The 16,962-nt window shown below is 45.2% G+C and overlaps 1 protein-coding gene across 1 annotated transcript in view; it reads right to left on the reverse strand.

Annotated features, from left to right (window-relative positions):
• Positions 1–16,962, reverse strand: part of DDX31 (DEAD-box helicase 31) — a 72,274-nt gene that overhangs the window by 48,571 nt on the left and 6,741 nt on the right. Inside the window, exons 4-12 of the mRNA XM_067471981.1 lie at positions 16,922–16,962; positions 16,734–16,804; positions 16,562–16,626; positions 11,992–12,036; positions 9,776–9,817; positions 9,602–9,666; positions 7,867–7,986; positions 7,677–7,783; positions 4,626–4,837 (exon numbers count right to left, since the gene is read on the reverse strand). The exon at positions 16,922–16,962 is cut by the window's right edge and continues 3 nt beyond it. Of these exons, the coding sequence (XP_067328082.1) occupies positions 4,626–4,837; positions 7,677–7,783; positions 7,867–7,986; positions 9,602–9,666; positions 9,776–9,817; positions 11,992–12,036; positions 16,562–16,626; positions 16,734–16,804; positions 16,922–16,962 (768 nt within the window). The remainder of the gene's footprint in view (positions 1–4,625; positions 4,838–7,676; positions 7,784–7,866; positions 7,987–9,601; positions 9,667–9,775; positions 9,818–11,991; positions 12,037–16,561; positions 16,627–16,733; positions 16,805–16,921) is intronic.

The following is a 16,962-nucleotide window of genomic DNA, read 5'->3' on the forward strand; positions in this document are numbered from 1 at the left end:
CAACATTACGGGGAGGCTCAACAGAACAGCACCTCAGATGTGGACAACCCTCAGGCTTGGAGAAATGTCACCCTTAGAAGGACACATAGGACCCAGAAGCCTCCTCAGAATACCTCTGCTCAGCTGCAGTTACACAATAGATTCCAAATTCTCACACAACTAGCACCTGACCAAGAAACACAACATATTGGGGAAGACCAGAATGGCTTAGATACTGATCAGTGGCTCATCCTTGATCAGTGTGCGGGGGACAGCCCTGACTGGGACAACACTTCACAACATTCACACTTGCACAATCCTGCAGGTGTACCATCCCCAACCATAGACCAGGAGCAACAGGAACACATACAGGAGAACCATAGGCTCTTGGACGAATCTCAATGGATTGTCCTTGACGAATGCACCGGGGATGTCGAGGAGGAGGACAACACTTTTCACCTACACAATTCACACCAACAGGATCACTTTTCTGGAGACCTACACACTACATTGCACAAAAGGGGCGCTGTCATTCCTGAAAGTAAACAGGTCTTGGTAGTAGGCGACTCCCTCCTTAGAGGAACGGAAGCTGTCATTTCCAGACCAGATGGGATGGCTCGAGAAATATGCTGCCTACCGGGGGCAAAAATACACCATATCACTCAGAGGCTCACCAGGCTCCTCAAGCCCTATCACCGTCCTCCCCTCATGTTGATTCATGTAGGAACCAATGATACTGCAAGGCATACGTTTCAAAAGATCACAAATGATTTTCGAGCTCTAGGAGCAATGCTAAAAGAATGTAATGTACAGGTGGTCTTTTCATCCCTCCTCCCTGTTGTAAGACACGGACCCACAAGAGCCAGAAAAATAGTACAGGTCAATGACTGGCTTAGAAAATGGTGTCAGGAGGAACGCTTTGGCTTCCTCGACCATGGCCTGCTATTCCAGGAGGATGGCCTACTGGCAAGGGATGGGGTGCATCTCACACAAGTAGGAAAACACCTTTTTGCTCACAGACTCGCAAACCTCATTAGACGCACTTTAAACTAGGTCCACCGGGGGAGGGGGACAACAGCCTTGCGAACACTACTTTACCCATAATGTCTGGGAATCGCCAGAAGGCTAAACGGAGGGCTGCACAAACACAACAAGGACCACGTACCAAAAGCACAATAATACCAATTAAACAGCTCAAGGGAAGATCCCAGGGGCTCACATGTCTTTACACTAATGCACAGAGCATGGGAAATAAACAAGACGAACTCCAACTTCTAGCACAACACCACAAATATGATATCATAGGGATCACTGAAACCTGGTGGGATGACTCCTGTCGCTGGAATGTAGATATCGAGGGGTATAACCTCTTTCACAGAAACCGAACAAAGGGGAGAGGAGGCGGAGTAGCCTTATATGTCAAAAACTCTTATGCTGCACAAGAAATTCAAGACAGCAATCTGGGAAATCAGCTTGAAATCATCTGGATAAGAATCAAGGGAACTGGGACTCAAAAAGATGTCGTTGTAGGCGTCTACTACAGACCCCCAAGCCAGGAGGAAGATCTTGATGAAGTCTTCTGCCAACAGTTGACCAAACAGGCACAGAAAAGAGATGTAGTAGTCATGGGCGATTTCAACTATCCCGATATTTGCTGGAAAACAAACTCGGCCAAGAGTACAAGGTCCAACAAATTCCTCGCTTGCCTTGCAGACAATTTCATGGTCCAGAAGGTAGAAGAGGCAACAAGGGGATTGGCTACTCTTGATCTCATCCTAACAAATGCGGAGGACCTGATCGATGCGGTCGAAGTGGTAGGATCCTTAGGGGCAAGTGACCATGTGCTCCTGCAATTTGAGGTACAAAGGAAGGCCGAAACTAAGACAAGTCAAACCCGCATTTTGGACTTTAGGAGAGCTAATTTCCAAAAAATGAAGGAAACGCTGAGCAGCATTCAGTGGACACAGATACTAAAAGACAAGGGAGCTACGGATGGATGGGAATTTCTCAAGAGTGAAATACTCAAGGCGCAATTGCAAACCGTGCCAACAAAGAGAAAAAATAGGACAAGTGCAAAGAAGCCAGAATGGATGTCCAAAGAACTTCTAACTGTGCTAAGACACAAAAGAGACATGCACAAGAAGTGGAAAAAGGGAGAAATCACCAAAGAAGAATTCAAACAAATAGCCAACACCTGTAGGGAAAAGGTCCGCAAGGCTAAAGCAAAAAACGAGCTCAGACTTGCCAGGGACATTAAAAACAATAAAAAGGGCTTCTATTCTTATGTCAGTAGAAAAAGGAAAAACAAGGAGGCGATAGGACCTCTTCGAGGAGAAGATGGGGCAATGCTGACAGGGGATAGGGAAAAGGCAGAACTACTTAATGCCTTCTTTGCCTCGGTCTTCTCACAAAAAGAGAGTCTTCAACCTCAGCAAGATGGAGTGGATGAGGGATTGGAGGACATCCAACCCCAAATTGGGAAAGAAGTCGTCCAGGAATACCTGGCCGCTCTTAATGAGTTCAAGTCCCCAGGGCCAGATCAACTACACCCCAGAGTATTGAAGGAACTAGCGGAAGTCATTTCGGAACCATTGGCAACCATCTTTGAGAGTTCTTGGAGAACGGGAGAAGTTCCAGCAGATTGGAGGAGGGCCAATGTGGTCCCAATCTTCAAGAAGGGAAAAAAGGACGACCCAAACAACTACCGTCCGGTCAGCCTCACGTCGATACCGGGCAAGATTCTGGAAAAGATTGTTAAGGAAGTGGTCTGCAAACACTTAGAAACAAATGCAGTCATCGCTAATAGTCAACATGGATTTATCAAAAACAAGTCATGCCAGACTAATCTGATCTCTTTCTTCGATAGAGCTACAAGCTGGGTAGATGCGGGGAATGCCGTGGATGTGGCGTACCTGGATTTCAGTAAGGCCTTCGACAAGGTCCCCCATGACCTTCTGGCAAGGAAACTAGTCCAATGTGGTCTAGGCAAAACTACGGTGAGGTGGATCTGTAATTGGTTAAGTGGACGAACACAGAGAGTGCTCACTAATGCTTCCTCTTCATCTTGGAAAGAAGTGACAAGTGGAGTGCCACAAGCAGGGATCCGTCCTGGGCCCGGTCCTGTTCAACATCTTTATTAATGACTTAGATGAAGGGCTAGAAGGCATGATCATCAAGTTTGCAGACGACACCAAATTGGGAGGGATAGCCAATAGTCCAGAGGACAGGAGCAGAATTCAAAACGATCTTGACAGATTAGAGAGATGGGCCAAAACTAACAAAATGAAGTTCAACAGTGACAAATGCAAGATACTCCACTTTGGCAGAAAAAATGAAATGCAAAGATACAGAATGGGGGACGCCTGGCTCGAGAGCAGTACGTGTGAAAAAGATCTTGGAGTCCTCGTGGACAACAAGTTAAACATGAGCCAACAATGTGATGTGGCGGCAAAAAAAGCCAATGGGATTTTGGCCTGCATCAATAGAAGCATAGTGTCTAGATCTAAGGAAGTAATGCTACCCCTCTATTCTGCTTTGGTTAGACCACATCTGGAATATTGTGTCCAATTCTGGGCACCACAATTCAAGAGAGATGTTGACAAGCTGGAAAGTGTCCAGAGGAGGGCGACTAAAATGATCAAGGGTCTGGAGAACAAGCCCTATGAGGAGCGGCTTAGGGAACTGGGCATGTTTAGCCTGAAGAAGAGAAGGCTGAGAGGAGATATGATAGCCATGTATAAATATGTGAGAGGAAGCCACAGGGAGGAGGGAGCAAGCTTGTTTTCTGCTTCCTTGGAGACTAGGACGCGGAACAATGGCTTCAAGCTACAAGAGAGGAGATTCCATCTGAACATTAGGAAGAACTTCCTGACTGTGAGAGCCGTTCAGCAGTGGAACTCTCTGCCCCGGAGTGTGGTGGAGGCTCCTTCTTTGGAAGCTTTTAAGCAGAGGCTGGATGGCCATTTGTCAGGGGTGATTTGAATGCAATATTCCTGCTTCTTGGCAGGGAGTTGGACTGGATGGCCCATGAGGTCTCTTCCAACTCTATGATTCTATGATTCTATGATTCTATGTAAATAAATTTATTATTATTATTATTATTATTATTATTATTATTATTGAGCCCCCGGTGGCACAGGGGGTTAAACCCCTGTGCCAGCAGGTCGCAGGCTCGAATCTGGGGAGAGGCAGATGAGCTCCATCTATCAACTCCAGCTCCTCATGCGGGGACATGAGAGAAGCCTCCCACAAGGATGATAAAAACATCAAAACATCCAGGCATCCCCTGGGCAATGTCCTTGCAGACGGCCAATTCTCTCATACCAGAAGCGACTTGCAGTTTCTCAAATCGCTCCTGACACGATTAATTTTTTTTTAATTAAAAGTAGCATTGATACAACAGATATATTTAAATATATATATAATTATTATTATATTTATTTAAATATGCCTGTTGTACAAATGCTGCTCTTATGGAAAGGGTCAATCCCCTCCAAACCCCTCCTACTAGTAATATCTGCAGGGCATGATCCATCGTTGGCAGGAGTCGAAGCGCTGTTTTTGAACTTGCCCACTAACCTATTTTCCACATATATTACATAGGTACACAGAAGGCAAACGGGTACCAACTGTCCTACTGTTCTCACCTGGCCCTTCCCCAGGAGGAAGGCGGCCAGCGTCACCAGGCGCAGCTTGAGCGGGACCACCACCACCTCCTGACGCAGCCCCTCCGGGATGGCAAAGTTGCCCCCCAGCAGCTCCCCCTCCGCCAGCACCGTCGGCACCGCCTCCACCTCTTGTGTGTCTGCCGAAATGCAGGCCGGGTCCCGCAGGCTGATGGCCGACAGCCGGGAGACGCCTGTTCAAGGAAGGAAGGGAGCAAGAAAGGTAAACAATCCCGTTGTGTGTTTTTATGTGAGTATGCAGCCTATCTATCTATGTCTATCCATCCATATCTCTCTCTCTCTCTCTCTATATATATATATATACATATATGTATCTACCTCTCTAACTACCTCTATCCACCTCCCTCTACACCTCTATTCATCTATCTATCCATCTATATCTATCTACCTCTCTATTTATCTATGTCTATGCTGGCCAGATGACCTTGGAGGTGTCTATGGACAACGCCGGCTCTTCAGCTTAGAAATGGAGATGAGCACCAACCGCCAGAGTCAGACACGACTGGACTTCATGTCTACCTACCTCTCTATTTACCTTTCTCTCTCGCTACCTCTATTCATATATCTGTCTATCTATATCTACCACTATCTGTTTGTTCGTCCATATCTATCTATGTATCTATCTATCTCTAATCATCTCTCTTTCTATCTATATACCTATCAATCCATCCATCCATCCATCTCTATCCATCTACCTCTCTCTATCCATTTGTTTATGCCTACCTCTCTCTCTCTACATCTCTCTCTCTACCTCTATTCATCTATCTATCTAGCTCCCTATCTGTCTAGCCACCCATCTCTATCTATCTACCTCTCTATCCATCCATCTGTCTCTACCTATGTCTATCTACCTACCCCTGTCTCTACCTCTATCTCTCTCTCTCTCTACCTCTATTCATCTATCTATCTGTCCATATCTACCTATCACTCTCTCTCTCTCTCTCTCTCTATCTTTCTATCTATCCATCCATCTCTATCCATCTACTCTATCCATCCATCCATCTGTCTCTACCTATTTATTTATCTACCTACCTCCCTCTATCTTTCTACCTACCTACCTCTATCCATCTTTCTCTCTACCTTTATTCATCTATCTGTCTGTCTGTCTGTCTATATCTACCTCTCATTCTATCTATCAATCTATCTCCATCCATCTCTATCCATCCATCTATACCTACCTACCTACCTCTATCTCTCTATCTACCTCTATTCATCTACCCACCATAGGTATGTATCTATCTATATCTACTTACCACTCTATCTATCTATCCATCCATCCATCTCTATCCATCTATCTGCCTCTATCTATCTGTCTGTCTACCTACCTACCTCTGTTCATCCATCTCTCTCTCTCTCTATCTATCCTTTCATCCATCTATATCTATCCATCTACCTCTCTCTCTACCCATCTGTCTCTATCTACCTACCTACCGCTATTCATCTATCTGTCTATCTAAATCTCTATCTATCCATCCATCCATTCATCTATATCTATCTATCCTTTCATCCATCTATATCTATCCATCTACCTCTCTCTTTATCCATCTGTCTCTACCTACCTACCTACCTCTATCTATCTACCTCTATTCATCTATCTATCTGTCTGTCTAAATCTCTCTCTATCTATCCATCAATCCATCCATCCATCCATTCATCTATATCTATCCATCTACCCCTCTATCTATCCATCCATCTGTCTATACCTATCTATCTATCTATCTATCTATCTACCTACCTCTATCTATCTATCTATCTATCTATCTATCTATCTCCATCCATCTCTCTACCTCTATTCAACTACCCATTTATCTCTCCATCCATCTTTACCTACCTCTATCTATCTATCTATCTATCTATCTATCTATTTCTATCCATCTCTCTCTCCACCTCTATTCATCTACTCATTTATCTATCCATCCATCTGTCTCTACCTGTCTATCTATCTATCTATCTATCTATCTACCTCTCTCTCTACCTCTATCCATCTCTCTCTCTATCTCTATTCATCTACCTATCTGTCTGTCTGTCTAAATCTCTCTCTCTATCCATCTATCCATCTGCCTATACCTATCTATTTACCTACCTACATCTATCTATCTATCTCCATCCATCCATCCATCCATCCACCTCTCTCTACCTCTATTCATCTACCCATTTATCCATCCATCCATCCATCTTTATCTACCTACCTCTATCTATCTATCTATCTACTTCTATCCATCTCTCTCTCCACCTCTATTCATCTACTCATCTATCTATCCATCCCTGTCTCTGTCTGTCTGTCTGTCTGTCTATCTATCTATCTATCTATCTATCTATCTATCTATCCATCCATCCATCCATCCATCCATCCATCCATCTATCTGCCTCTATCTCTCTACCTCTATCCATAAAATAATAATAATAATAATAATAATAATAATAATCTTTATTTATACTCCACCACCATCTCCCCAAGGGACTCGGAGCGGCTTACATGAGGCCAAGCCCAACAACACATCAATAAAAAAATAAACAAAAAACAATAAATACAATACAATTTATATAAATCACATATAAACAATAACCAATAAACAGTAACACACAAGGATTTAAAAACCTGTGGCCGGGCCAAATGTAATAGTTTCAGAACTTAAAAAAATAAACACCGAGCATAAATGAGGTAGGATATATCTGGTATGGGGTTTTAAAAGAGATGAGGGAGCGCAGTCAATCCTAAACCAGTAGTAAAGTGCATTCTGAGGACATATGCTGGGAATTTCCTTATTCTGGGACGGCACACTGGAACAGCCACGTTTTCAGGCTCCTCCTAAAGACTGCCAATGTTGGGGCATGCCTGATGTCCTTGGAAAGTGAGTTCCAGAGTTGGGGGGCCACCACGTTGAAGGCCCTCTCCCTCGTCCCCACCAATCACACCTCCATCTCTCTCCCTACATCAACCCCCACACTAAACCCTAACTACTGGCCCGAAGTCCCCAAGCGAAGGATGTTCCTGGAGGAGGCGCTCCTCACCTTGGGTCAAGGTGGCTGAGAGGAGGACGTTCTGCCGGGGGGGACCCTGGGCGTTGAGCGTGGTCAGGAGGGTGGCTACCGCCTTCTCAAAGCCCAAGTCCAGGATCCTGAAGGGAGAGAGGGGAGAGGGGGTCAATGGGGCTGAAGCAGGGGTTGCAAGGAAGGAAGGAAGGAGGGCAGCACCCCTTACCTGTCGGCCTCATCCAGGACCAGCCACTTGAGGCGGCAAAAGTGGAGGCACTGCGTGGAGCGGAGGTGGTCCAGCAGCCGCCCGGGTGTCGCCACCAGCACACTGATCCCCTTGCGCAGCCTGTTTCGGGCAAAAGGAAAAGGCTCAATCAGGTGTGGGATTCTATGATATATCTATCTGCCATCCATTTCTCAGTCATATTGTATCACTCGATGGCTGGAGGGACATCTGCCAGGAGGGATCGGACTGTGATTTCCTGCTGGACTCTGGGGGTTCCTTCCAGGTCTAGGATTCTATATATATTTGCCATACATCTCTGAATAATATCTACAATCATCTACCTATGGCTGGAGGGTCATCTGCTGGGAGGGATCGGCCTTTGTCTTCCTTCCTAGCAGAAAGGTCAGACTGGATGGTCTCTGGGGGTCCCTTCCAGGTCTTGGATTCTATATCTATTAGCTATTTCTCTCTCAATCATATTTACAACCATCTACCTATGGCTTGAAGGTCATTTGCTGGGAGGGATCGGACTGTGTCTTCCTTCCTAGCTGAAAGGAGGTTGGACTGGATGGTCTCTCAGGGTCCCTTCCAGGTCTAGGATTTTATGATATATCTATCGGCCACCCATTTCTCAATTATATCATATCACTCGATGGCTGGAGGGCCATCTGCCGGGAGGGATCAGACTGTGATTTCCTGCTGGGAGGTTGGATTGGATGGCCTCCTTCCAGGTCTAGGATACTATTTATATCTGCCACCCATCCCTCAATAATATCTACAATCAATTACCTATGGCTTGAGGGTCATCTGCCGGGAGGGATCGGACTGTGTCTTCCTTCCTAGCAAAAAGGAGGTCGGACTGGATGGTCTCTCGGGGAGTCCCTTCCCGGTCTAGGATTCTATATCTATCAGCCATCTCTCTCCCAATCATATCTATGACCATCGATTTATGGCTGGAGGGCCATCTGCCGGGAGGGATCGGACTGTGCCTTCCTTCCAAGCAGAAAGAAGATCGGACTGGGTGGCCTCTGGGGGTCCCAGGTCTAGGATTCTATGATATATCTACCTACAATCCATCTCTCAATCATATCATATTGATTTATGGCTGGAGGGCCATCTGCTGGGAGGGATCGCACTGTGATTTCCTGCTGGGAAGTTGGATTTCAGGTCTAGGATTCTATATATATCTGCCACCCATCCCTCAATAATATCTACAACCAACTACCTATGGCTTGAGGGTCATCTGCCGGGAGGGATTAGACTGTGTCTTCCTTCCTAGCAGAAAGGAGGTCGGACTCAATGGTCTCTCAGGGAGTCCCTTCCAGGTCTAGGATTCTATATCTATCAGCCATCTCTCTCCCAATCATATTGATTTATGGCTGGAGGGCCATCTGCTGGGAGGGATCGCACTGTGATTTCCTACTGGGAGGTTGGACTGGTTGGCCTCTGGGGTTCCCTTCCAACCCAATGGTTCTACAGCTTTTGGGTCAAGCTATCTGCTTGGATCTTGCAAGGGAAACGGCAGAGGAGCGAAGGAACCCAAACGAATGGAGGAGATTCCCTCCTCCGCCTGCTCTGCAAACATTAGCTCATCCACGTATTGGAGCAGACTCCCTGCAGGGCCCCTTCCATCAGAGCGAGTGACAGATGAAAGGGACCCCGGAGAAGAAAGGAAGGAAGAAAAACAAGGAAGAAGGAGGAGGAAGACGAAGAGGCAGCAGCAAAAGTTCCCCACCTGGCTTTCTCCGACTTCTTCTTCTCTCCTCCCATCAAGACGCCAGGCACGATCCAGGTGAAGGGCTGAAAGGTGAAGAGCAAAAAGCAAGGCTTCAATGGACCCCGTTTTGCGGGGAGGAAACCCCACAGGTACTTGGGCCCCCCACACAACCCCTCCTGGCACTCTTCTCACCTTCAACAGCTTCTGGATGGTCTCAAAGCTCTGAAGGGCCAGCTGCAGGAAGAAGAGAACGGAAACAAACAGGAAGAAGGAGGGTTTCAAGAGTGCTTTTCCTGCCTGGCAGGAGGGGGCAGGATTGGATGGCCTCTAGGTGTCCCTTCCAACTCTTTGAGTCCAATAATAACCATTATAATAGATAATATAATAATAATAATAATTCTATTTTTCTGCCTGGCAGGAAGGGGCGGGACTAGATGGCCTCTGAGGGTCTCTTCCAACCCTGAGTCCAATAATAACCATAATAATAATAATAATAATAATAATAATAATAATTCTGGGTTGTTGTAGGTTTTTTTTTTTGGGCTATCTGGCCATGGTCTAGAGGCATTCTCTCCTGACGTTTCGCCTGCATCTATGGCAAGCAACCTCAGAGGCAGTGACCTCTGGCGAAATGTCAGGAGAGAATGCCTCTAGACCATGGCCAGATAGCCCGAAAAAAACCTACAACAATCCAGTGATTCCGGCCATGAAAGTCTTCGACAATACAATAATAATTCTATTTTTCTGCATGGCAGGAAGGAGTGGGTCTAGATGGCCTCTGAGGGTCTCTTCCAAATCTGAGTCCAATAATAGCCATAATAATAATAATAATAATAATAATAATAATTCTATTTTTCTGCCTAGCAGGAGAGGGTGGGAACGGATGGCTTCTGAGGTTCTCTTCCAACTCTTTGAGTCCAATAATAACAATAACAATTTAATAGAAAATAATAATAATAATAATAATAATTCTATTTTTCTGCCTGGCAGAAGGGGGTGTGAATGGATGGCCTCTGGGTGTCCCTTCCAACTCTTTGAGTCCAATAATAGTCTCTGAAGGTCTCCTCTTTGAGTCCAATAATAACCATTGTAATAGCTAATATAATAATAATAATAATTATTATTATTATTCTATTTTTCTGCCTGGCAGGAAGGGCCGGGACTAGATGGCCTCTGAGGGTCTCTTTCAACTCTGAGTCCAATAATAATAATAATAATAATAATAATAATTCTATTTTTCTGCCTGGCAGAAGGGGGTGTGAATGGATGGCCTCTGGGTGTCCCTTCCAACTCTTTGAGTCCAATAATAATCATTATAACAGATAATATAATAATAATAATTCTATTTTTCTGCCTGGCAGGAAGGGGTGGGACTAGATGGCCTCTGAGGGTCTCTTCTTTGAGGGTCTCCTCTTTGAGTCCAATAATAACCATTATAATAGATAAGATAATAATAATAATAATAATAATAATAATAATTCTATTTTTCTGCCTGGCAGGAGGGGGCAGGACTGGATGGCTTCTGGGTGTCCCTTCCAACTCTTTGAGTCCGATAACAATCATTATAATATCGGAGTTTGAGATCATCTGGGGAGGCCCTGCTCTCGACCCCACCACTCTCACAAGTGAGGCTGGTGGGGACGAGAAGCAGAGCCTTCTCAGTGGTGGCCCCCCACCTGTGGAATTCACTCCCGGGGGAAATCAGAACAGCACCAACCCTCCTCTCCTTCAGGAGGAGGGTGAAGACATGGCTGTGGAACCAGGCCTTTGGGCAACCAGGCAATTAGACAATGACAACCAAATAAGACAACCAGATGTGTAAGATCGGCAGGATTGTCGAAATGGAACCAAAACAGATCTTTGAGTTAATTGTACACTGATGGGTAGGAGGAAGATCCAGGTTTGTATTGTTTTTACTGATTTTATCATTTTACTGATTTTATTGGATAATGTTGAATTGTGGGAATTTGTACTGTTATATTTTTTGTGATGATTGTTTGTGTAGCAGGCGTCTAAGTGCGCCTTGCAGCTGTAAGCCGCCCTGGGTCCCCTTCGGGGTGAGAAGGGCGGGGTACAAGAACCCCAAATAAATAAATAAATAAATAATATAATATAATAATTCTATTTTTCTGCCTGGCAGAAGGGAGTGGGACTGGACCGGTGGGCCTCTTGAGGTCCCTTCCAACTCCAGGATTGCTTAGTTCAGTGTGAACTTTGACTCCAAATTGTAGGGTCTACTTTCCATAGGAAGGGTGCCTGCCTTTTCCCTTCCCTGTCGACCCCAAATATCCATCCTAAAGCAGGAAGTGCTCCCAAAGCGAGAGACATCCTCTGCACCATCCCCACCCATGATCCAAAGCAGGAGGAGCCCCAGTGCAAAGAGAGCGCATGAATGGCGCCCAACTTACCTCTCGGGTGGGAACCAGTACGAGCGCGTAGGGCCCATCGCTGCGCTGTGGGAAGAAGGGAAACAGAAGAGGCGACAGTAAGAAAACAGGTCAACAGGGGAATAGATTGCTTTGGAGGGTCTTCAAGCAGAGGCTGGATGGCCATCTGTTGGGAGGGTTTTGATGGGGACTTCCTGCATAACAGAATGGGGTTCAATTGGATTGGCTCCCTGGGGTCTCTTCCAGTCCTAGGATTTATGATATACCAATTGTATATATATCTCAATTGTATCTATCGTTAGATGGCCATCTGTTGGGAGGGCTTTGATGGTGGCTTCCTGCATAATAGAACGAGGTTCGAATGGATGTCCTTTGGGGGTCTCTTCCAACTCTAGGATTCTATGATATACCTGTCATTCATTCATATAGGTAAAGGTAAGGTTGTCCCCTTTACCTATATGAACCCAGAGTCATGTCTGACTCTGGGTTGTGGTGCTCATCTCCATTTCTAAGCCGAAGAGCTGGCACTGTCCGTAGACACCTCCAAGGTCATGTGGCCAGCATGACTGCATGGAGCACCGTTACCTTCCCACCTGAGCGGTACATTCATATATCATATCATATATCAATGGCTGGATGGCCATCTGTCAGGAGGACTTTGATGGTGTCCTCCTGCTTGACATGAATAGGGTGGACTAGAGGGTGCTTGAGGTTTCATCCAACTCTACGATATACCTATTATATATCTACATCTATCTATCTATCTATCTATCTATCTATCTATCTACTGATATCATATCTATCATATCCATGGCTGGATGCTTATTTATCAGGAGGGCTTTGATGGTGTCCTCCTGCTTGACATGAATAGGGTTGGACTAGAGGGTGATTGGGGACACATCCAACTCTACGATAGACCTATTATATATCTATATCAATCTATATCGTATCTATCATATTTTTGGCTGGATGCCTATCTATCAGGAGAGCTTTGATGGTGTCCTCCTGCTTGACATGAATAGGGTTGGACTAGAGGGTGCTTGGGGACACATCCAACTCTACGATAGACCTATTATATATCTTTATCAATCTATATCATATCTATCATATCTATGGCTGGATGGCCATCTATCAGGAGGGCTTTGATGGTATCTTCCTGCTTGACATGAATAGGGTTGGATGAGAGGGCGTTTGGGGTCTCATCCAACTCTATGATATACCTATTATATATCTATATCTATTTGTATCATATCTATCATATTCATGGCTGGATGGCCATCTATCAGGAGGGTTTTGATGGTGTCCTCCTACTTGACATGAATAGGATTGGACTGGAGGGCCCTCGGGGGTCATATCTGACTCTACAATTTTATGATATCTATATAAATAAAAATGTAATGTTAGTTTGTGCTACCATCAGAACTCAAAAACCACTGGGGGAATTGACACCAAATTTGGACACAAGACACCTAACAACCCAATGTATGTCCTCCACTCAAAAAAATTGATTTTCTCATTTGGGAATTGTCGTTGCTGGGATTTATAGTTCACCTATAATCAAAGAGCATTCTGAACTCCACCAATGATGGAATTGAACCAAACTTGGCACACAGGACTCCCCTGACCAACAGAAAACACCAGAAGGGTTTGGTGGGCATTGGAGTTTGGAATTGTAGTACACCTACATCTAGAGTGAACTGTGGACTCAAACAGTGATGGATCTGGACCAAACTTGGCACGAATACTTAATATGCCCAAATATGAACACAGATGGAGTTTGGGGGAAATAGACCTTAACATTTGGGAGTTGTAGTTACTGGGATTTATAGTTCACCTACAATCAAGGAGCATTCTGAACCCCACCAACGACAGAATTGGGGCAAACTTCCCACACAGAACCCCCATGACCAACAGAAAATCCAACTCCCTTCATCAGGGCAAGAAAACGTAATCAAAGTCCTCCTGACAAAGAGCCAGATAGATAGATAGATAGATAGATAGATAGATAGATAGGGAATTGTAGTTGCTGGGATTTATAGATCACCTACAATCAAATAGCATGATCGAATTGAACCAACCGGGCCATACAGGACTCCCATGACCAACAGAAAACACTAGAAGGGTTTGGTGAGCATTGACCTTGAGTTTGGTGAGCATTGACCTTGGGAGTTGTAGATCATCTACATCCAGAGAGCACTGTGGACTCAAACAATGATGAATCTGGACCAAACTTGACACAAGCACTCAATATGGCCAAATATGAACACAGATGGAGTTTGAGGGAAATAGACCTTGACATTTGGGAGTTGTAGTTACTGGGATTTATAGTTCACCTACAATCAAGGAGCATTCTGAACCCCAACAACGACAGAATCGGGGCAAACTTCCCACACTGAACCCCCATGACCAACAGAAAATACTCAAGGCCATCCAATCCAACTCCCTTCATCAGGGCAAGAAAACATAATCATAGTCCTTGTGACAAAGAGCCATCCAGCCAGAGAGATAGGGAGTTATACTTGCTGTGATTTCTAGTTCACCTACAATCAAATAGCATGATAGAATTGAACCAACCGGGGCATACAGAACTTCTATGATCAAAAGAAAACACTAGAAGGGTTTGGTGAGCATTGATCTTGAGTTTGGGAGTCGTAGTTCACCTACATCCAGAGACTACCATGGACTCAAACTATGATGAGTCTGGACCAAACTTGCCACAAGGACTCAATATGGCCAAATATGAACACAGATGGAGTTTGAGGGAAATAGACCTTGACATTTGGGAGTTGCAGTTACTGGGATGTATAGTTCACCTACAATCAAAGAGCGTTCTGAACCCTACCAACAACAGAATCGGGGCAAACTTCCCACACTGAACCCCCATGACCAACAGAAAATACTCAAGGCCATCCAATCCAACTCCCTTCATCAGGGCAAGAAAACATAATCATAGTCCTCGTGACAAAGAGCCATCCAGCCATAGATAGATAGATAGAGAGAGAGAGAGAGAGAGAGATAGGGAGTTATAGTTGCTGTGATTTCTAGTTCACCTACAATCAAATAGCATGATAGAATTGAACCAACCGGGGCATACAGAACTTCTATGATCAAAAGAAAACACTGGAAGGGTTTGGTGAGCATTGATCTTGAGTTTGGGAGTTGTAGTTCACCTACATCCAGAGACTACCATGGACTCAAACTATGATGAGTCTGGACCAAACTTGACACAAGCACTCAATATGGCCAAATATGAACACAGATGGAGTTTGAGGGAAATAGACCTTGACATTTGGGAGTTGCAGTTACTGGGATTTATAGTTCACCTACAATCAAAGAGCGTTCTGAACCCTACCAATGACAGAATTGGGCCAAACTTCCCACACAGAACGCCCATGGCCAACAGAAAATACTCAAAGCCATCCAGTCCAACTCCCTTCACCAGAGCAAGAAAATATAATCAAAGCCCTCCTGACAAAGAGCCATCCAGCCATAGATATAGGTAAATATGATTCACACATACACAGATATAAGGTTGCTAACGGGAGCGGCACTCAGGGAGCATACCACTCCTCTGCTGAACCAGCTCCACTGGCTGCCAATCCGCTACCGGGCACAATTCAAGGTGCTGCCTTTAGCCTATAAAGCCCTAAACGGTTCTGGCCCTGCTTACCTCTCCGAACGCATCTCCACCTATGAACCGACCAGAACATTAAGATCGTCTGGGGAGGCCCTGCTCTCGATCCCGCCTGCGTCACAGGCGCGCTTGGCGGGGACGAGAGACAGGGCCTTCTCAGTGGTGGCCCCTCGGCTATGGAATGCCTTGCCGGCAGACATCAGACAGGCACCTTCGCTGCTGACGTTTCGGAGAATGGTCAAGACCTGGCTTTACGAACAAGCGTTTGGCTAAGCAATGCAACTAATCAAGGAAGACGGTAAATGGAACATAGGAACGGCACAACAACTATGAGAACGGATCTGATTTCAACTGAGGCGTTATATATGTTGTTTGTTGATTTGTCCTGTCTGATTGTTAATTGTTGTGGATCGACGTCGTCGATCCTGTTGTTGCATTGTTGTGTTTTAATTGCACTGTGAACCGCATTGAGTCGCCTGTTAAGGGCTGAAAAATGCGGTATAAAAATGAAGCAAAATAATAATAATAATACCATAGATTTGAAAGGGACTCCTGAAGAAGGACAATTATATGTTGCATGTTCCAGAGTAGGCAAACCAGACACTCTCCGCATCACCACTGACAAAGAAACAGCAAGAAATACTGTTTACCCAAAAGCAGAAAGAAATTACATATATTAGAAACCAACACTTTCTCATTAATTTCTTTTCCAGATCACCAGACTGGGCCACAGCAACACGTGGCAGGGGACAGCTAGTATATATATATATATATATATATATAGAGAGAGAGAGAGAGAGAGAGAGAGAGATCTATGGCTTGGATGGCCACCTGTCGGGGGTGCTTTGATTGTGCTTTTCCATCCTGGCAGAAGGGGGTCAGATTGGATGGCCCTTGGGGGTCTCTTCTGGCTGCTCAAGGAAAGCGGAAGAAAGGGAATGTGGGCTGCAAACACACCTGAATCTTGGGGTCCAGGCCTTGCAAAGACTGCACCAAAGGGATCCCATAGGCCAGCGTTTTGCCTTCAGAACAGAAAAGAAACATGATTTGGCTTCATCATCTTCTTATTGTAAGCAATGGGAGAGATGTTTGGAGGGGAAGGTTGGAGGGAAGGCCCAAGGGAACCCACCTGAGCCAGTCTGGGACCTCACCAGGGCGTCCCTGCCTTGCAAGAGGATGGGAATCGCCTGCTTCTGGATGCTTCGCAGGCAGCCATGTTGGAAAAGAAAGGGGGAAAACCGGAGAGATGAGACTTAAGGAAAGAACTCAGTCACTTCAATGTCAGTTAAGTACTTGGCTGGCCAGCAAAGTGTTTACCTGGTCAAGCTGGACAGTTTCAGGACAGAGGTGATTGTTGA

Source organism: Anolis sagrei, chromosome 11, assembly GCF_037176765.1.
Source record: "Anolis sagrei isolate rAnoSag1 chromosome 11, rAnoSag1.mat, whole genome shotgun sequence".
Lineage (NCBI taxonomy): Eukaryota > Metazoa > Chordata > Lepidosauria > Squamata > Dactyloidae > Anolis > Anolis sagrei.